This window comes from Giraffa tippelskirchi, chromosome 8, assembly GCF_054371585.1.
Source record: "Giraffa tippelskirchi isolate mGirTip1 chromosome 8, T2T-mGirTip1v1.2.pri, whole genome shotgun sequence".
Taxonomy (NCBI): Eukaryota; Metazoa; Chordata; class Mammalia; order Artiodactyla; family Giraffidae; genus Giraffa; species Giraffa tippelskirchi.
Genome location: NC_137282.1, coordinates 21,702,624 through 21,726,057, shown reverse-complemented (window position 1 = coordinate 21,726,057; position 23,434 = coordinate 21,702,624). Strand labels below are relative to the sequence as shown.

General features: G+C 34.6%; 1 protein-coding gene across 2 annotated transcripts in view; it reads left to right on the top strand.

Moving 5' to 3' along the window:
- Positions 1-23,434, top strand: part of SGCZ (sarcoglycan zeta) — a 668,752-nt gene that overhangs the window by 483,073 nt on the left and 162,245 nt on the right. For both annotated transcript variants that reach the window (XM_081517996.1, XM_081517995.1), the window contains one exon: positions 20,296-20,397. In XM_081517996.1, the coding sequence (XP_081374122.1) occupies positions 20,296-20,397 (102 nt within the window). The remainder of the gene's footprint in view (positions 1-20,295; positions 20,398-23,434) is intronic.

Below are 23,434 nucleotides of genomic sequence, written 5' to 3'. Positions count from 1 at the left end.
GACAAATAGTTTTATAAAAAAACAATGAATTTGAGTGGCAAAGTCAAACTTGCATAAAAGTTCCAAGCTACTATTCAGTGTGAATTTCTCTATCTTATTGTTGGTCATTAACCAGTAGTTCTCAGACTTTGAAAACCAATTCCACTCTCTGAACTATGTGTGAATAGTATTAGCTAATACATTAAGACAAACCATTTCATAAATAGTGATAAAAATGACTTTCTTTCCTCAGAAGCAGTTTTTGGAGGAAGATCTCCTAAAATGTAAACGTACTACAGGAGTGTGACTTGACTGTTTTCTGTATGCCTCTAAGGAGTCCCTTTTCTTGTAGAGCTTTGATTTCTTAAGACTAACGCTTCCACAAACAGTTCTTTAGATGCATCCAGTTTTAAATTCTACATGCTTGTTAAATATTAACTCTCAATTCTCCAAATTTTGAGAAGAATGTCTTGTAGACCAAATCATGTTTGAATACTTTTAATGTGATGGAAAATGTCTTCATGATATACATTTCCTTAAAATGCTTTTCTTTTTTAAAATTAATTTTTACTGGAGTATAGTTGGTTTACAACATTATGTTTGTCTCTGCTATACAGCAAAGTGAATCAGTTGTACATATATCCACTATTTTTTTAGATTCCTTTCCAATATATGGCATTAGAGTGCTGAGTAGAGCTACCTGTGTTATACAGTAGATCCTTATTAGTTATTTATTTTATATATAGCAGTGTGTATATGTCAGTTCCGGTCTCCCAATTTATTCCTCCCACACTCCTTTCCCAGTTGGTAAGCATAAGTTTGTTTTCTATACCTGCAACTCTACCTCTGTTTTGTAAATAAGTTCTTTTTTTTTTTTTTTTAGATTCCACATATAAGTGATATTACATGATGTTTTTCTTTCTCTGTCTGACCTACTTCACTCAATATGACAATCTTTAGATTCTTCCATGTTGCTATAAATGGCATTATATCATTCTTTTTTATGGCTGAGTAACATCCCACCACATCTTTATCCATTCAGCCACCGATGGACATTTAGGTTGCTCTTCTTAATGTGTTAAATTCCTTCTTCTCTTGGAGTAGGAGTCCAGTGAAGGCAGGACATGTGTGTGTTCCTAACGTACCCTTGTATCTATAGCCCCTAGCAAAGAATTGAGCACAAGGCAATCATAGCCTACAAAACAGCTGGTACCAAAAGATGTGGCTCAGGGAGGACATTGAAGGAGTAGGAGGGGAAAATATATTTCTTCAACAAATGATAGCAAATGTGTTGTGGAAAATTTGAATCTATGGTAAAAATCTCAAAACCTAAAAATCCAATTCAGAAACGAAAACTTAGAGCAGAAATCTGAACATTTAAAAAAAAGGGACGTAATTTTAAACAACTATTTAAAAAGAAGTCATTGACCTCTAAGGCTAGAAACATTTTCCTTTAAGTGGACCAGGAAAAATGGCATTGAAATAGTAAAGAAGAATTTATCTAGCACATTTGACTTAACATTAAACAAAATGTATGTATTTTTAATAATGTAATTTATCTTCATTGTTTTTCAACTTTTCCTCCCAACTTGTAGAAGAAGAACACACAGTTTTGTTATTTCGTTCAAAGAATGTATATCTTAATGATAGTGACAATGCAGTAAAAATGTAGCTACCAGAATATGTAAGTGAAGTTGAGGGAAGGGAAAAAAGATAATGATTACAGTTGATGGAACAACTGATATGCGTGTGTGTGTGTATATATGTATCTTCACCAAGTTGAAATATAATAAACAGATCAACAAAAATAATGATCACTGAAATCATTATTTTCTCCTCAAGAAATAATTGAGGCGAAAAAGAGTGGTGGTAAGAGTGAGGAATCTAAATTTGACAAATAAAAAAACTGAGTTATAAGTCTACTATCATAACCACCAGAGGAATATGAAGTTGAACCATTTAAAATTTGTATAAAGAAAAGAACATGTGCCTCACTGTGTGGAATTACTGAAGGAAGAAATGGATTGCATGTTTCATTTTGGGCCTTACTTGCCATTTGCATTAACAGCGGAATCAAACAGCCTTAAGTCAATATTCAAACATCTTACACATTCAGTTCAGTTCAGTGCAGTCACTCAGTTGTGTCCGACTCTTTGCAACCCCATGGACTGCAGTATGCCAGGCCTCCCTGTCCATCACCAACTACCGGAGTTTCAACCTCTTGTCCATTAAGTTGGTGATGCCATCCAACCATCTCATCCTCTGTCATCCCCTTCTCCTCCCGCCTTCAATCTTTTCCAGCATCAGGGTCTTTTCCAATGAGTCAGTTTGTCACATCTGGTGGCCAAAGTATTGGAGTTTCAGCTTCAGCATCAGTCCTTCCAATGAATTGCAGGACTGATTTCCTTTAGGATGGACTGGTTGGATCTCCTTGCAGTCCAAGGGACTCTCAAGAGTCTTCTCCAACATCACAGTTCAAAAGCATCAATTCTTCAGTGCTCAGCTTTCTTTATAATCCAACTCTCATATGCATACGTGACCACTGGAAAAACCATAGCTTTGACTAGATGGACCTTTGTTGGCAAAGTAATGGCTCTGCTTTTTAATATGCTGTCTAGGTTGGTCATAACTTTTCTTCCAAGGAGCAAGCATCGTTTAATCTCATAGCTGCAGTCACCATCTGCAGTGATTTTGGAGCCCACAAAAATAAAGTCTGTCACTGTTTCCCCATCTATTTGCCATGAAGTGATGGGACCAGATGCCATGATCTTAGTTTTTCTGAAAGTTGAGTTTTAAGCCAACTTTTTCACTCTCCTCTTTCACTTTCATCAAGAGGCTCTTTAGTCCTTCACTTTCTGTCATAAGGGTGGTGTCATCTGCATATCTGAGGTTATTGATATTTCTCCCGGCTCTTGATTCCAGCTTGTGCTTCCTCCAGCCCAGCGTTTCTCGTGATATACTCTGCATATAAGTTAAATAATCAGAGTGACAATATACAGCCTTGACGTACTCCTTTCCCTATTTGGAACCAGCCTTACACATTAGAACTACTTTTCTGGCTACTCTCGTTTTCATGTCTTAGAAATCTCAGACAGGGTCTTAAAATGTGAGCTCAGAAACAGACTGAGCATGGAGTAAGATTTCTTTCTTAGCTTCATTATTTTCTTGAGGAATTTCAATTGGCCAGTATGATTCTGAGAACAAATATTAAAAAATAAATAAACCAAAAAAGCGTGACATCACCCAGACTCCTTCCGTAATCCTCACCTATGTTGACCTCATTGGTGACATGAAAACCGTATTATCTACGTGCTATTTTTTCTCATAATAATACTTTACACATAGGATATAAACACCTTTGCATTCATATTTTATTTAATTTTCAATGAGCTATGAGATATTTATTGATCTCTCCAATTTCCAAAAGAGAAAATCAAGACCCAGACAGAACTAAATGACTATCTTCGTGACACTGAGCTAGTAAATTGCTGGAAGTCCTGCTACATTTTGCCCACAATAAAACTTTCCTTATTTAAAATCAGCATGCTGCCTTCAATAATGATGGGGAAAATTACCTACTGTAAGAAATAGCAAAAGTTTATTAGACATAAGTTTGATACATTAAAAACACAGAATTTTATTTTTGAGTCTAAATAAAAGAGTCGTTAACATCCATTTAAAATTTTACTACTTTTGGCAAATTTGGGGAAAATTTTAAACAAGTCAACATTTTGTTTCTCAGCCCAACCTCTCTCTGAGTCATCTAGGATCTCACCTTGCTTCCAGGCTACTCAGAATCAAGGGTGCCACTGTGGTCTCTAAATAATTTCAAGTACTTTCCCATTCTCCATAACATGTCTTTACTATGTTTTTCTTTGTTTTCCTAATATAATAAGATTATTCAGAGTATAGAAATTCTACATTGAAATTAAACACTAAATGGAAGCCAAATATAAATTTTTTTATATAAGACAACAGCTGCTCAGTCTTATAAATACTTTCATTTCTAATTCATTGTCTAGATGTGTTACTTCCCATAGGAAATATCCATCTTTAAAAAGACCTTCTGGAAATAATTTGTTTCCTTGTTTAGTATAAAAGTGTGTGTGTGTGTGTGTGTGTGTGTGTGTGTGTGTGTTTTAATTACGAGAATTGGTCTAAAGCTGGATTCTCTGTTTGCTCTATCAACATGCTATATAATCTCAAGTAATATCAGAATATTAACAGCAATTGGCTTTTCCAACTCACAGGGTTTTCTGGTGATAAAATTAAATAGCTTATTGGAAAGTTCTTTGCAAACTGTAAAATAAATAAGCATGTTTCCATTATTCCAGAGAAGTGATTAAAATGATTAGGTTTTCTTACATTAAAGCACATCAGGGAAGGATATAGTTTTTGGCAGTATGGGCTGTTCTAGGTCCTGATGAGTCACACTGGCCAGCTTATATTCACTCAATCCACTGACTATGCATGCAATGCAGTGTGACCAAATTCATGAACTCTTTTTATCTGTCAAAGATTGGAAGTGGTTTATCTGCACCTTCTCTTAAATTTTAAGGTATTTTCTCACTTGCTCCTCCAAAGCAAAATCTAAACAAGCAAAGTATATCTTTAATAAAGCCACTTTATTCTTGAGGAGCTATTCAAAAGTGCTAAGCCTGGATCTCAGTCAAAGGAACTAAAACTCCATGGAAGATATCAGCTAATTTACTTACACACATTTTCTTGTTAAGTAGAGTGATACACTTTCTTTGACAACATGCATATTTTCCTAACTCAACAATGCTGTATTTATTTCATCTTTGCTTTTCTCAGGAGCTATCAGACGATAAAATTTTTACTCAAGTATGCATTAATCATTCAAAAATATTCAGTTTTGAAATAGAGTTACCTGATTGTCTGATTCATATTTTTAAGTGATTTTCTTCTGTATTTTTACAGTTAGAAAAGCAAAATGTATTTATGCTATTTCTGAAAACATTCATATTGTGTTATGATAAACTGATTTTTTTATTAAAGACATGCCTTATAATGTAATTTTGGTACTTCTATGCCTGGAAACTTGTATTTATATTTAAATGAATTATGAACACTTGTGAAGCATTATTTAATGGTCTCCTTTTCATTAATATCAGAGGATCCAATGAATCAATTGTTATTTCTTTGAAATTTACTGGAATTATAGAAAATTCCTCCTTCAGGGCATTGTAAAAGCACTCTTCTATTAACACAAAAGATAGAAATGGTAGGATAATTTTGTAATATCTTCAAGTGCCCCATTAAGCATAATTTTCTCAAATATTATTAAATGAGATCAGAAGTGAGTAACAGTGATTTTCTTGTACTGCTTTTCCAATTTTTTGTGTCTACTTTAATCAGCATTTCCAGAAACAGTAATTTAAAGTAGATTGTCAATTATATTAAACCTTCCAGTTTCAATTTTATGATCACAATTTCATATGTACTTTATTGTAACAATTGTTATGAAATGTTTCAAGTACTAACATATGTATTTATTTATCCTCCACATACTGACTCCTGGAGAAGGAAATGGCAACGCACTCCAGTATTCTTGCCTGGAGAAGCCCATGGACAGAAGAGGCTGGCAGACTACAGTCCATGGGGTCATAAAGAGTTGGACACATCTGAGCAAACAGCACACACACATACTGACTGGGGGCTTTCCAGGTGGCTCATACAGTAAAGAATCTGCCTGCAGTGCAGGAGACCTGGGTTCAGTCACTGGATTGGGACGATCCCCTGGAGAAGGAAATAGCCACCCACTCCAGTATGCTTGCCTGGAGAATTCCATAGACAGAGGAACCTGGTAGGCTACAGTCCATGGAGTCACAAAGATTCAGACATGACTGAGCAAATACACGTACACACACACATGCTGACTATAAGTTTCTCCCTCCATTTCTAAGATGTGACTTTTTTTCAACACGTGTGAACAAGATTGACCAGTCTTATTGTTATTCTATTCTAGTGGGCTGATTATGAGCCATGCTTATTCATTGGTTTGAGGTGGCATAGCACACATTTTTTTCCCTGCTCTTATACCTGCTTTGAATCCCATGACTTATAAATACTGTTGAGGTGGCATATAAGTTTATCAAGTAGTAGATGAAGTGATGATGTGTATTTATTTGCCTAAGTTTATCTCATACAGGTTTCAAAGCATAATAGATAAAATATTTTATGTTCCCCCCTGCATGCACGCTAAGTCCCTTCAGTCATGTCTGACTCTTTGCAACCCTATGGACTATAGCCCTCCAGGCTCCTCTGTTCCTGGGGTTCTCCAAGGAAGAACACTGGAGTGGATCCTGTACCCTCCTTCAGGGGATCTTTCCAATCCAGGGTACGAACCCACATCTCTTGAGTTCTTTACCACTAGCGCCACCTGGGAAGCCCACCGTAGGCCTACACAATCAGAATGAGTCCTGAAAATGGGACCCCAGAATCCAACTTGAATTCTCTAGGGAGTTTTTATGTTCACTCATATATATGAGTGAAAAGGAAATGGCAACCCACTCCAGTACTCTTGCCTGGAAAATCCTATAGACAGAGGAGCCTGGTAGGCTGCAGTCCATGGGGTCGCTAAGGGTCAGACACGACTGAGCGACTTCACTTTCACTTTTCACTTTCATGCATTGGAGAAGGAAATGGCAACCCACTCCAGTGTTCTTGCCTGGAGAATCCCAGGGACAGGGGAGCCTGATGGGCTGCCGTCTATGGGGTCGCACAGAGTTGGACACGACTGAAGTGACTTAGCAGCATATATATGAGAAGGACATTAAGACCAGAGTGTCATAAATATATGATCTATTTAAGCTAAATAACAACAAAATAAAAAATTGATAGATTAGGAATGCAAACTCATTTTTTTATTTAAAAAATTTCGTGTGTGTGATATTTTTGTCTTCTTTCTTTTTTTTTGTTGTTCTCTTAAAATTCATATGCAAGTTTCACTGAAAATCTAAGATTGCAAACTGTTATCTGATTTTGAAACTAATAATCTTAGGGACCCAACTATTGTGAAACACCTACATTCAAACTATGTTAATTTATTTTCATGAGTTATAAATTGAGAAAAATGTCTAGATTAAACATCTAGATAACAGTAGGGGTAGAAACCACTCTTATTGGAGAAGAGTAGTTGATGTTTTCACTGATTTAATACACTTTCATTGTGAATTTATGAAGTTCTAGGAGTCTCGATATACCAGAGGACAAAATCGACCAAAGAAAAGACTCTTGTTCCTAGGGCTTATGGTCTATCTAAAAGATAAGTTCATGAATGGATTTATAAGACAGATTCTGTTTTTAGTATATAGGTGTGTTCTTATAAGTTTACAAAGGGCACTTAAGCAGGTAGATACAAAGGAAATGTAATTTTCATATTTCAGAAAAAAGGAGATTGCAGAGAGAGGTGTTGTGGGTGTTTTCTGAACATTTAGCAACTTAAAGAGAGTGAAATCTAAGGAATCAACATCTCCAGCATGAATTAGAAAGATACTTAACCTAGCATCATAAAATAATGACACAGAAAGACCTAACACATTTTACTATGTACTTCTGAAACATACAGGCTTCCCAGGTTGCACTAGTGGTAAAGAGCCTGCCCGCCAATGCAGGAGACACAAGAAACAACAGGCTCAATCCCTGGGTCTGAAAGATCCCTTGTAGGAAAAAATGGCAACCCACTCCAGTATTCTTGCTTGGAGAATCCCATGGACAGAGGAACCTAGTGGACAAGAGTCCATAGAGCCGCAAAGACTCGGATACGACTGAAGCGACTTAGCACGCACACAATGAGACCTAAGAGCCTGTCGATGCAATATTATAGAAACAGATTTTCATATGATTTTGTTGTTCTCGTCTATGATACTTTCTCATGCTTCCTTATCAACTGGTGGAAAGTTGTTGATAAAAATACTAATGTTTAAGGAGTAATTAATAGTAAGAATTTATCATTAAGAGTAAAACTTTGGTCTATTTTTAACATATTGATTTGATTTAAAGCATAATAATTCTAAAATTATCTCAAAATTTGAAGTAAATTTTCAACTTATGCTTAAGAGCTTGACATCTCGGTTGTAAATGTCATGATTTTACTTTTGTAATCTGTTACACTTTTACTGTTGACTTGTGAAGCATCTGATAAAGTGCTACTCAACTAATAATTCAGTGATAAAAAAGTTTTTGTTTCTTTTCTTGTACTTTATATCCGTCAAGTTTTCTAATGGAAAACACTCGATAAATTCAACTGATTTAATTAAAATTATATCATCCTGCAGTTGCGGCTGCATGTTTTGCTGTCTTGTAATGTGTGCCTCCTTAGTGAGCTTTTTAATATGCAGCATAGGTGTTTATTGAATATATTAGCCTCCGTGAGAAATTTCCACTATGGTCGGCTGCAATATTTGATTAAAATGAATAGCTCAAGAAAATGAAGCTGAGTAAAAGGTTAGCTTACTTATTAAGCTGCTCACTGTCATGCACTTCTTTAAAGTTAATGCAAAGTATGTGTTTTTACCTGACGACTAGGTGAATTATTTACACTGAACAGCTACAAAAGGTAAGGTCTGGCAGCACTTATGCTGAGATTATCTATTTAAATTGGAAATACAATTCATTTGAATATTTCACCACATTTTCGCATTCATATAAATTAGACATTCATATGTACACATATCCATTGATCCAAAGGAAAACACATAATTATAACAGCTGTTGTTTATTAGGTATAATCGATGTGCCAGACAATCTACTAGATGCTTTACATACATTATCTTGAATCACTTCCCCAAATACTAGGGGGTCTGAACTATTGTGTGAATTTTATGGTTCAAAGCTCATAGAAAAACTGAGTAAACCGAGGGTGGGTTTCTCACTGTTAAGAGTCAGGGTTTGAGTGGGGTCTGTGAAACCACAGTACATAGTATTCTTTTAAATAAACCCTTCAGTGTCAATTAGAATTTGATAATGACTATACAACACATGTCATGCTTTTCTGCAAGTCAGTTTGTGAATGTCAGTTCTAAGCTTGGCACTGGCTTGGTAGTGAGGATGTACATACAATTATGAACAAAAGATGCATGTCCTGGCTTTGAAGAGAATGAAGTATATTTTTACTCTTCGCCTCCCTCCCATCCGTGTCTTTCAACTTTCCTTCAGAGGTGCTGTGTGATTGAAATATTTGCCGGCTCTCCTTCCTTAGAGCACCTGACTATGTTTAGGAATGTTCTTATTGGAAACAGAACATATTTCTAAGACTTTGCTGAAATATTGTGTTTCATTGATGACTAATACTGAATATCTTTGTATATAATCAGGGAGTTCTAGATGCTATTATGAAAAACTTGTGAGGCAAATATTTAGTGTACTAGATTCTTTATTAGATGGTGAGTTTCAATGGTCTGCAGAATTCCATGGGCTGTATAGACCATGGGGTCACAAGGAGTCAGACACGTCTGAGCAACTTTCACTTTCACACTTTACAGTGGTCTACAATAGTAGATATGGCCTATACCCTCCCTTTCATGCACTGGAGAAGGAAATGGCAACCCACTCCAGTATTCTTGCCTGGAGAATCCCAAGGACAGCAGAGCCTGGTGGGCTGCTGTCCATGGGGTCGCACAGAGTTGGACACAACTGAAGCGACTTAGCAGCAGTAAGATGACTACTACAATTTGGGGTTAAATAAGTTAACTTTGCCTACCCTTCCTATGCAACTCATCTCTTCTAAACACACACACACACACACACACACACATGCACACAACTTAGCTTTATAGAATGAGAGTAATTACAAAGCAGTTAATAGGAAGAATGTGAACAGTGATTTTATTTACAGAAAATATTGTTAAGTTAACTTTGCCTACCCTTCCTATGCAACTCATCTCTTCTAAACACACACACACACACACACACACATGCACACAACTTAGCTTTATAGAATGAGAGTAATTACAAAGCAGTTAATAGGAAGAATGTGAACATTGATTTTATTTACAGAAAATATTGTTCTGAGGCTCTTTTAAAATGTCTGTGACTATACAAATGTGAATAATTTATTCTGGGTGGCTTCATTTTTAAGATGAATTTTATAATCACTTGAAAGTAGACTTTTGTCTTATCAGAAATAATTTGTTTCAGAATACCATGATACATATCCGAGTCAAATGAGAAATATGTGCTGGTAAATGGAATCCGTGAGAGAAGGAAATGTTTTAAAAGTTAAAAGGCAAACAATCTAAGAAAAAAGGTACAAATTAGTTCATAAATAATGATGAAAAATATTAACATGATTGAGCAACTGAACTGAACTGAACTGAATGGAGTTACACAGTAAAATAAATTCAACTTACATTCTCTATCCCTATAGTTGTTAGACTTACTAAGAATGAGAGAACTAAACTTTGGGCTACCTTCCTAGCTGCATATAATTCACTTACTTTATGTGTGTGTGTGTGTGTATTTTAAATAAAATGAAGGCAATAATGTGTCTGTTTTACAGGGTTATAGAGACAATGTGCCATTGGCTCAGTATTTGCTAAATTTCTCTGTACTAAACTCTTAGGATTAATTCCATAGTTAGGGTAGAAACCAAAAATGTTGTCTTGGATATTTAGAAGGAATTCTTATACAAGACCTTACCTTATGTAGAGTTACCATACTCCAAGGTCTAATTCTTAATTTACAGGTCCAGAAATGTGATCTTGTTCAAAGAAGTGATTCTTGTTTTAGAAACTAAATTATCCTTACAGTAACAGACATATATATGCAAAAACCAGAGGTGTCCTCAGCATTGCCTATCTTACTGACAAGAAGTTTTATCTCAGAAGCAGCCCAGATTCTTAGCCGTGTTCACTATAGCCTCTTCAGTTTTTAAATATATCTGGGAAGCTGAATTATCAACAGAATTTAGTAGCACTCTACATAGGTTTTCAATAAGTGTCTGTGGAGACATGGGAGCTTTTAATTCTTTAATCACCTCTTTTCAAGCTTTCATGCTAAACAGTGCACCTCCTTTTTGAATAGGTCTTCCTTCAGAGTTTATAAAATGTAAGTGAACACAGTGTGTTCAAACGGACACCACTGCACCTATTTCAAAAGGTGAATGAGTGAGTGGGGGGACTTCCTTTTGGACAATTGTTTGGGGAAGTTTGTATTAGACAAAGTAAAGTATTTCTCTCTTCTAGACTTCTCAGTGTTGAGAATGCTAATATGCATTATGAATCTCTGAACAGGAACATATTTGGCAGTGGTTTCCTAAATTTATTTGAAAACTGAACTCTTTTCCCACTGGGTTTATTATAATTCTGATATACTATTAAGCATGTTTGGGAAAGACAGACACACTAATAGTGAAGCTTGAGGCTTTATACTTTTGTTACATATGGATTTTTTTTCAGTCATCCATTTACTGATGACATTCTTTAAGGTACACATTCTTATTATTAATTTTTTATTTATTATTTTTCTTAAGTCAAATTCCTGAGGTTCTTTGCCACTGTCTCTACACCAAGAAATATTATTTGTTTTTAATAGCATGCTTGGTTTCCCTATGGCATTCTTCATTAGCAAGTCTCTGTCTCTTGTGCATCCTCAGTGTTGTTAGTTGCTCAGTCATGTCTGACTCTGCGACCCCATGGGCTACAGTCCCATGTGTGTGCATATATATGTGTATATGCATATATGTAATATATATTGGTGGTCCCTTTATATATAGGCTCATTGGATTTATCAAACATATCCATTTTTCCTCCATTAACTGGATAACTGTGGTCATATATGCCACATCAGATTAATATATTTTGGGATTTTATTTTTATCCAGCATATATTAACTCTTATGATTTTGTTGTTAATGACATATGTTCTATGAGACTAGTGATATGTGGATTGTTAGAAAAAGAAGGAATTATTTGTCAAGGAATTGTGTTATAAGTAGTGAAAAACTTGGAAGACAAATTATATTTTATTTTATTATGCTTTTTTAAAAATCACTCACATAGTTAAAAGCACATTGAACAAGAGATACAAAGTACAGTATTTATTTTCTTATTTAATATATCATACATTTAAAACTTTTTTACAGCTCTGACAATTGGTAAAGTACAAATTATGAAACAATAACTAGCTAAGAACTAAAGGAATAAATAGTGCTCTGGATAACAAAAGTTATGTTATTAACAATAATCTCTAAAGATGCTTCTATACAAGCTGAATGAGAGGTCAGTTTTCTAAGTCTATCAATCTTTATTACTGTAGAGTTTATTTTCTAATAATAGGCAGGAATAAGGAAGTCCAATTATAATGAAAATAAAATACAGGCTTACAGCAAACAGCATAGTCAAAACACACATATAAAGCAGCCTACCAACTTATGTTTTATTTCTTCTTTCTCTTATGCTTGGGGATAGTTCATTATAAATTACAAATAGTATCATAAAACAGGTAAGAAAAAGAAAATCCTTAGATACTTTAAAGAGAATTTTCTCATCTTTAGTTAACAGTTGGAAATTAAATAGATTTTTTTATTCCTTTATCATGCATAAAAGAATAAATAATAAAAAGACCTTTAAAAGTCATTTGTAATTATATTTTAGCAATCTAATACCTCCATTTCTCCATATTTTTTTTTATTTAAAATATTTAATTCTCAAAGTCTCACAAATACCCACCATACTAAGCTCCAATTTGTCTTTAAATTGCCTTAAAGGTTATTTCCTCATGCAAGTTGAAATTCAGAAGGAATATCATTAGATACTCAAATCCATATAAAATATGTATTTATTTTTCTTCCTAATCAAATTTTTGAAATGTATGATGCTAGTAATTTGAAAGATATTTATTTTTTAACTTATCCAGAAAAATGTCTAAAATCTATATGTAATTTTCTCCTGGATTCTTTCACCTTTCTTTTAAAAATTTCTTAATATAAATAATTAATCATATACCAGATTTTCTGTGTTATTTAATGATCATATCATTTTTAAAAACTTTTCTCAGTTCCATGTCAACATACTCATTTCTTTGACAATTACATTTGCCTGTTAGGAGTAATTCAGATTCTGAGAGTGGCCACCATCTAAGGACACCGTCTAATACCAGACAGTCAAGGGTCTTAAAAACTCTATGTGAGAGAGAACAGAGTGAATTATTGTCAGATGATTGCAAAGTTGTGATTGTGAATTTTAAATTCAACATAACATGGCTATAAATACTCTCTTTGTTAACCTTCATACCTATGATTTATTTTAAAGACAGTCTCTTATAATAAACTCCAAAAAAAATACTTCTGAATAAAGTATGCTTTACCTTTTCCAAGAAATCAAGTGTGTGAAAATTGTAATAAAGATGGCTTTGCAGTCTCTAAACACAATTCGTATGAGCCTTGAATGATGGGTAAGAGCATTAAGAAGAGACGAGAAAGAAGATCGGTTCAAACAAAATACTTGAATCAAGAAATTTAAATGACTGAGTAATATTTCATTGTGTGTGTGTGTGTGTGTGTGTGTGTTGTGTGGGAGAGAGAGAACTAATTTCCTTATCCATTAATCTCACAGTAAGCACTTAGGTGCTTCCATATCTTGAGTATCATAAATAGTGCTGCAACTATAGACTTTCAGATATAAAATAAATCACTGAGCTGTGACATAAAGAAGATAGTCAATAATATTATAACAATTTTGCATGGTGACCAGATGGCAACTGATCTTATCATGGTGATCATTTATAATGTACAAAAATATTGAAACATTATGTTGCACACATGAAGCTAATATCAATACAATATCTTATTTTATTTGTAACCCAGTTTGTAAAAAAGAAATTTAAATGACATAACAGAACTTTTTGAAAAATACTAGCTTTATAGTTTAGTGGAGGTAAAGAGTGGATGATGATGAGAAAAGAACAAATAATCTGAGAAACAAAGAATTGCATGAGACACTCCAAGGATCTTGAAAATCCCTCCAAAGAAGAAGCTTAAGATATAGCAGGAGAAATGAGGTACCACCTCATACTAGTCTGAATGGCCATCATCAAAATGTCTACAAATAAATGCTGGAGATGGTGTGGAGAAAAGGGAACCTTCCTTCACCATTGAAAACTGAAAACTGATGCAGCTACTGTGGAAAACAATATGAAGAGTCCTTAAAAAAATAAACTAGGAATAAATCTACCACATGACCCAGCAATCCTACTTCTGGGCATATACCTTGAGAAAACCTCACCTCTAAAAGACATGTACCCCAATGTTCATTGCAGCAATATTTATAATAGTCAGGATGTGGAAACAACTTAGATGTCATTGACAGATAAATGGATAAAGAAGTTGTGATATAATTATACAATGAAATATTACTCAGTCATAAAGAGGAACTAATTTGTCCATTGTAGTGAGGTGGATGAACCTAGAGCCTCTTGAAGAGAGTGAAGTCAGAAAGAAAAGAACAAGTTTCATATATAAGTGCATCAATATGGAATCTAGAAAAATGGTCCTGATGAACCTAGTAGAGAACTGACTTGTGGACACTCAGGGAAAGGTGGGGGTGGGATGAACTGAGAAAGTAGCATTGACATATCTACACCATCGTGTGTAAAACAGACCGTTAGTGGGAAGTTGCTGAATAACAGGGGGCCCAGCCTGGTGCCCTGTGCTGACCTACAGGGGTGGGATGGGGTGAGGAGAGGGAGAAGAGGAAGGGAGGGAATATATATGTATATATATAATAATGACTGAATTGCATTGTTGTACAGCAGAAACCAGTAAAAAATTGTAAAGCAATTTTCCACCAATTAAAAAATGAATTTAAAAAAGATACAGTAGAAGAGATGTTTTTTTGATATTATTCCTTAACACAAAAGTGCTAATATTTATAATGGATTATTTAGAAAGCACATTAAATATTTAAAAGGAATGGCATAAATCTATAATCCAAGGGCTTAGATGATGTAAGGAGTAATTCAATAAAGTAACAATGTAAATAATGGTAAGTTTACACTTCAAACAGTATAAGTGTGAAGGCAATTATCAGGTTGGAGATAATTGCCCTTGGGAATAGAAAGGAAGAAATGAAAAATGGGAGAGGTAGATTAAAAAACATACGTGGAATAGAGATTAATTATATTTATTATCAGAGTATTAATTTAAATAAACTACAGGGAATAACTATCAAAAATATGCTAGATCCAGGAACAAGGCATTTATATGTTATCTTGTTAAATTACTACAACATCCATGTAAGGAAAACTATTGTTTTCTGATTCTTATAGAAAATGATTTAGGTTTAGATAAAGAATATGCCAAAGTCAACAGTTAGTAAATAGTAGTCACGTTTCAAATACAAGCTCTCCTACTATAGGTTATAACTATGATGATGATAAGCTTTAATGCATTTAATGTCTGCTGAAATTCAGATAATCCCTTGAAAGTTAATGATGTGAATTTTTATAATAATATGAGATAAAATTTCAAATATAGTATAATAATGGTTAAAACTTTTGAGTACGTCCACATATATAGAACTCAAAAGATAAGCATGATTTTAATCAGTTTACATCCTCATGTCATCCTTGCTATAAACTCATAGCTAAATATTATTCCTTTTACATATAACAAAATTAACGTGCAAAATGGTTAGTTAGATTGTTCAAGCTTCCACAGGATGAAGGTAGCAGAGCCAAGGTTGGGGTCTGTACTACAGGTGCATTAGATTCTGTTATTTTCCGGTGTTTTGGCAATGTCAATCTAAATAGCAAATCCAGAAATTATTTTCTCCCTTTAGATTGGAAGGGACCAGGGAATGCAGTGAATCAAGAAGCTATACTGACAGTGGCAATAAATTCACTTTTTCAATTCTCCTACATAAGAGAAACCAGAATATTTCATCATCTCATAATTTATTGGTGGACTTGGTGTGTGAATATGAACATCAGGTTAATTGTACACTCAATGTATATTATATGGTTCCATGTATTTTATAACTACATGTAAATTATATAGAGAAACTTAGAGAAAAAGGACTAATGAACATAGTGGAGCAAGGTTAGAGTCACAACACTAAACTATGGTAACAGTTCTACACTTACCAAGGGAAGTTCCATTTCATCTAATTTAAGTGAAATATATCTGTATTCCTCCTAATTGTGTGTTATATAGAAAGATAACACTGAGCTTAAGATTCAAAACTTCCCAAAATTAAATATGCATATAACATACATACTATCATCCTTAATATGGATATTCAGTTCTTTTATTTTTAGACAAATTATGAAAATATTTTTTAAGAGTACTATTGAACTGTGAATTTTATTCATGATAGAATTTGTTTCTATTACCCTGAGATAGTCTCAGTTCAGTTCAGTTACTCTGACTCTTTGCAACCCCATGGAATGCAGCACACCAGGCTTCGCTGTCCATCACCAACTCCCAGAGCTTACACAAACTCATGTCCATCGAGTTGGTGATGCCATCCAGCCATCTCATCCTCTGTCGTCCCCATCTCCTCCTGCCTTCAATCTTTCCCAGAATCAGGGTCTTTTCAAATGAGTCAGCTCTTCACATCAAGTGGCCAAAGTACTGGAGTTTCAGCTTCAGCATCAGTCCTTCCAATGAATATTCAGGACTGATTTCCTTTAGGATGGACTGGTTGGACCTCCTTGCAGTCCAAGGGACTCTCAAGAGTCTTCTCCAACACCACAATTCAAAAGCATCAATTCTTCGGCCCTCAACTTTCTTTATAGTCCAACTCTCATATCCATACATGACTACTGGAAAAACCATAGCTTTGACTAGATGGACATTTGTTGGCAAAGTAATGTCTCTACTTTTTATTAGGCTATCTAGGTTGGTCATAGCTTTTCTTCCAAGGAGCAAGAGTCTTTTAATCTCATGGCTGCAGTCACCATCTGCAGTAATTTTGGGCCCCAAAAAAGTCTGTCACTGTTTCCATTGTTTCCCCATCTATTTGCCATGAAGTGATAGGACTAGATGCCATGATCTGTCTTCTGAATGTTGAGTTTTAATCGAATTTTTTCACTCTCCTCTTTCACTTTCATCAAGAGGCTCTTTAGTTCTTCTTTGCTTTCTGCTATAAGGGTGGTGTCATCTGCATATCTGAGGTTATTGATATTCCTCCTGGCCATCTTGATTCCAGCTTGTTTTTCATCCAGCCCAGTGTTTCTCATGATGTACTCTGCATATATGTTAAATAAGCAGGGTGACAATATATAGCCTTGATGTACTCCTTTCCCCATTTGGAACCAGTCTGTTGTTCTATGTCCAGTTCTAACTGTTGCTTCCTGACCTGCATACAGATTTCTCAAGAGGCAGGTCAGGTGGTCAGGTATTCCCATGTCTTTATGAATTTTCCAGAGTTTATTGTGATCCACACAGTCAAAGGCTTTGGCATAGCCAATAAAGTAGAGGTAGATATTTTTCTGGAACTCTCTTCCTTTTTCAATGATCCAACAGATGTTGGTAGTTTGATCTCTGGTTCCTCTGCCTTTTCTAAATCCAGCTTGAAGATCTGAAAGTTCATGGTTCATGTACTGTTGAAGCCTGGCTTGGAGAATTTTGAGCATTATTTTGCTAGCGTGTGAGACGAGTGTAATTGTGTGGTAGTTTGAGCATTCTTTGGCATTGCCTTTCTTTGGGATTGGAATGAAAACTGACCTTTTCCAGTCCTGCGCCCACTGCTGAGTTTTCTAAATTTGCTGTCATATTGAGTTAGTCTAGCAGTTGCCTTAAACATTTGCAAAGCAACTTCATGGGAACGCTTCAGAGCACTTCTTTCAGGTAGGCATTTGAGAACATACCAGGACAGCCACTGTGTGAGATTAACTCAAGAAAACACCTCTGAAACAAAACAATGTTTGAAGGCCACTTGTCACTTTATATGTACTACTATTTTAGTACTGAAAGAGTTCTGTCCCTAGTCTACTTCTGCAGCCCCCGTGTCCTCTAGACCTTATCATGTCTGGAAATGGTCTCACCTTCAAGATCTCATAATCTGAGTTTCCAATTTCTGGTGACAAACCTGTCTTAGCATTTCTTGTATTTTTTAACCCCTATTGAACTTGATCATTAATTTGTCACCTGTTGATATTCTTTATTCTGTGCTATTTTTGCAGCCTAATACTATTTTTCTGGCTTTACATGCCTCTACTTAATAAGAAAAGTAATAGCCATTTGAGGGACATTATTCTTTTGTTACTTTAGAACACCAAACTCCTATGACTTTTTTTGCCATTCCTGTCTAATAAATCATCAATTTTGTAACTCTATCACTGTTAATTCTGCCTGTTTCTGTTGCATACTATTGCAAAACTCTTAAGAGTCAGTGAATGAATGACCCTGCAACTAATATCTGTATCAGACACTTCAGTCTCAAAAGGGAAAGAGAATGTTATAAAACTGGTATAAATTAGTTCTGTCTCAGAGTAAAAAAAGTATGCCTGTTTTCTCATCAGAATTTGTCTTCAGTGATGCTTGAAATTTTCATGTTAAAAAAAAATTAGTTCATTTCCCTATTAGGCATTTTCAGTGTCAGCTTGAAGTTCAAGCTGATAAAAAGTTCAAGCTCAAGAAGTGAAATCCTCTGTTTGATCCAAAGTTCAATTCAATCAGAATCAATTATTTTCTCCTTCTGTGAGAGAAGACTGAAATCTCTCCACCTCAAAATATTTCCTTTTCTCTTCTTAGTGTTTTTCTTTGTCTGAGTCAAAAACGGCCTTCAGTTCTTATTCAAAATTCTATCCATTGTTCTACTATTTCACTGGCTTTCTTTTGAGGTCAGAGCAGAGGGTCGAGGCTAGAACTATCTGAATCTCTTGCCTTTCCTCTTCTACTAATCCCAGCCTCCCAAATGTAAGAATATGTCTTTCCAACCTACAGACCTACCCATTATCTAAGAGTTTCTCCTTTGTTTTTATATATGTTTTTTTTCCCACATAGAACTTGCTCTTCCATCATGATAAAGTCAAGCAAAACCAAAGCAACTGTTGCTCCCTAGCCTGCTTTCTACAGATGTGTTGGTTGATGAATAAAATTCTGAATTTTGTGTAATACCTCTGGAAGTATAGTTAGAAAGTTCAAAGCTGAGCTTATTTTTGCCATTGAGCTTACAGATTTCCCTATTCCAATTGTAAAACTCACTACTTGTCCTTATATAGTCATAGTTGTGAATTCTTGGGTCAATCGTAAACGGCCCCCTTTCCACTATCTCAAGAAAAAATTAGTCACTAGGTCTTGAAAGTTGCTCTTCCAGCACACTCCTCTCACTTATTACAGAGTTGTGCATTATCACTGACACTCTGTCAGATAGCTCCACATAGTACTTCTACCAGATTTTCCTTAAAGTGTAACTCTGATCATTTCAAAATCATTCACTATTCAAGAACTTTTTATGTTCCTTCTCTTGGAGGCTGTTGTATCAAAACATACAGATTCCTTAGCTTTACGCTCATGGCTTTCCTTTCTCTGACCTCAAAACATACTCCTAATTGTTTTCACTCATGATATTCCTTAGCCAGGTGGGATGGAATGCTATTTCCTGACTGTGACCAGAATGGTCAGTTTGTTCCTCCTTCTAGGGACATCTCTTGTTGAAACTCCATATTCTTACGGTCTTTATCACAGTCAGTCTCCTCCACGAGAAATGGTGTACTCTCCAACCAGATGTGAAATCTCCTTTCTTTAATTCCTATCAAGTACTCTGTTCTTCCTATTTTTATTTTTTGTCTCATAAATATTATTTGTGTCCTGTTTTATCATACTCGTGGAGTATCATTTTCTAAAGGAAAGGACATAAGTGTTACCCATGATTAAAATACTGGGACACCATGCTTACTTACACTGGTCAATCATTAATTGCTTGTACAAATGTGAGTATTTATAGTAGAAATATGTGTATAACTGTCATGTAAAATTTCATTAGATCTCTCTGCAAACAAAGTTGTTTTTAATAATCAAGAAGCAAGTATAATTATGCCTAATAAATAGTTAAAAGTGTTGGGGCATGAAGAAAGTATAGGATTTATTCACAGATGAGTCCTAGTCTCTGGTAGACTGGAAAGAAGCTACCAGGTCCTTTATACTCCTCTTTTCCTGTTCATTTTAAACAGAGCCCACTATATGCATGCCAACTGCTGCAGTCATTCATTAAGTAGATTCAGCCTCTCATTTTCCTTAAATCATCACAGATTTGAGCTTACTGTTTTCTCAATTTAGGCCTAAGAAAATTATGGCCAGTTATTCATTCTCCAGTTAACCTAAAAGTGAACTATATTTCATTGCTTGTAGGATGGTATGGGAAATCTGAGAGTCACCAAGAAGGGAATCCGACTTGAAGGTATATCTGAGTTTCTACTTCCATTGTATGTGAAAGAAATTCATTCCCGAAAGGTATGTGATACTGGCTTTGGCTTACTATAAAACATAATTTAGAGGTTATGTTTTAGCTTGAAATAGGAAGACAAAAACCCCTTATCTCTTCAGTATGCATTTAGTTACTCTATGCTAAGACTTATTTGAAGAAATCAAAACAATGAAACAATTGAAAAACCCATGGAGAAGGTTAGTTTCAAACTGATAAATTAGAGAGCCTTTTTGAATTAAACTGCAGTGTTGCTTTTGTTAGTCTATAAAATATGCCCCTCTGACATTAAAAATCCAGTTATATTCATAACTGGACATTAAAAATCCAGTTATATTCATTCCAAAAGGGGCATTTAGCATATTTTGAGTAATTTTTGCAAGAACCTTGGCTTGAATAAATGATTCTAATTCAATATATTATACATCTTTTCAGCTTTAATGGACATGAATTTTTTAAAAGAAGTGACAAAAAGTCTTAGTACAGAAATTAAGTTTATTTCTGGATCTACATTATTAAAACCAGTAAGAATATTTACTCTTTCAAATGTGTATGTATGTGTGTGTGCTACGTGTATTTTATCACCTGGCAGCATGCAACAAATCAAAACATTATAGCTTAACATTGCTTATTTTGGCTTAAGTGTGTTATTTCTCAGAAGGTAGTATCTTTGGTACATCAAAATCTCACTAGACTCTTTCAAATGTAATAGGCACTCCCCTGGGACAAGTGTGTATGTGTGGAAATAAATTTAATAGAACAGAATAATTAGAAAGATTGTTATATAAAATATGGAAAGATTATTAACCTTATTTCATAAATATCAAAGTCTATTTTAGACTAGAATAATGTTTTAATATTATCAATATAATATATTAGCAAATGAGTTGCACAGTAAGCCAAAATTTTATAACATGGTTCAAGGCTATTTTTTTCCCTTAAATATCAAAGTGAACACAGAACAAAGGATTCTTTTCTATGAAAATTCTAATTAGGATAATTATATTACGTTTAACTTTTATTTTGTTATGTGTGAACCTGCAGTGCTTCCTAATGTATTATGCTATAGTGACTGCTACTCTGGGTATTGGAAATTTTTTGTTAAAATTATTTTCTAGATTTTGGTCAGAGAATAAATAACACAATAGATCCGAATCCACACCTGACCTTACCTGAATAAACAAGCAAAACCGATTAAATTTAAAAGTTTGATGTTGTTCTTTTTTATTTTTATGAAAACTGAAAAAATAGCATGCTAACACATATTAGCATCTTCCCTTTGATTGGAAGTCATCACTACTCAGTTATTTTCTGATTCCTTCTTGTGTTTGGCACTATTAAATAATTTCATATTTGAAGAATGCAAACTCATACGTGAAAATAAAAAATAGTACTTAACATAGGACAAAGGTGAGAGTCATCATAGGCAGGAACTTCTTTGAAAATATATCCTATTGATAAATCCAGGGATGACCCCCCCCCAAAAAAAAGATTTATTTTCAAAGCCGTTTTAGATTAATTTGGAGTATTTTCCTTAGAGTACAGTTTAGAGAAGGATTGTCAAGGTCCCTGTCAGTAGGAGGGTCATAAAATTTACCTTCCCAGTAGGAACATTTTTGAGAGTATAGCAACAGGTGTAAACAAGGATTCTCCTAAGAACCTGCAATGTATGTTCACTCCCTCTGTGGACCAAATAAGAAGGAATTTAATGTTATAGCATGTAAGTGTGAGGTAGTGACAGATGGGCTTTCTAAACTTCATCCCTAGGAAAGTTCACAAGCATTTCTAAAACCCACCATATTGATTGAAATCTGTATGCTCCCTTTCCCATCCCCAGGCCTGGCGCTTCTCCTCTCATTATCCGTTGCCTCTCAGTACCTGTGAAGTGTGGTACTGCCCAGGCAGGAGGGAGCATGTTCCATTAGCAGTCAGACTGGAGGTCTGGTTTGAGAACAAAAAAAGAGACTCATTTACTCCTTGAAAATGTCTCTACCCATATGCCACAAAAATAAATATTTAAACTAAGGAGAAAAATGTATCTTTTATAAGCAGGCTCCACATTAAGACTCTCTTACCCTGAATGCATGCAGTTGTTTTTTTCTGCCGTAAAGTTTATTCACTGTTTTAAAAAGTCAGCCACAATGTTCCTGAGCCTTCATTTTCTCATTAATAATGTGAGTTTGATAGAAACTGATCAAAATGCCTAATTCTTAGGTTAAAAAAGAACACAAAATACTCAGTAATACTTGTAGAGATGAAATTTTACATCATTTTTTTTAATTCCACTGTACATTTCAATCTTTCTACACATTTTCATATATTCAAATGTTTTTGTGATAAAGTGTCAAAGTTCCTGTAGGTAAGATAAGAAAATCTAATAAATTCAAAATGTAATTATGAAAATTCAATTAAGTGAGAAAAATAGAAGTGTACAACAATTTTGATTTGTGCAAACTTTTTTCCTGCAATTTCGATTTGTGTGTATTTATCTGTGTGTGTGCTTTCCTGCACTAATGCCAGTGAGATTGCCTTCTTTATATGTAGCCAGTATTCCACTCTGAAATTTATTTTCTAGTTATATAGTCATTTAATCCTGTAGAAAGATAGTACACTTCTATTGGTCAGAAAGTGCAGTTGCCCATAGATATAAGCACCTAACCTCCTAACTTAATAAATCATGGGCTGTTTCTACCCTACAAGCTCACGGGCCCTGTGCTCACCACCAAAACTCTATAGACGTTTGAAGTTCTGTTATTACCCAATGAAGTTTACTCTCTTCTTCATGCTTTTAAGAAAACAGCCTTTTAAAGTGGTTGATCATATCAGTGCACACAGAAAAGCATGTTGTATGTTTAAAATATCTTAGAATTCAATGCATCTTCAAAATTAACGTTATTTTCATAGAGTAGGTACTCACTGAACATTTGTGAGATTAAATGTATAGTTTTCTTTGGGTACAAAATATTCAGAGAATATGGAATTTGACCTTATATATAATATTCTGAATGGGATTTTAATGCATGCAGTCTAACATTAGGTTAAATATTTAAATTATCAGGATTTTAA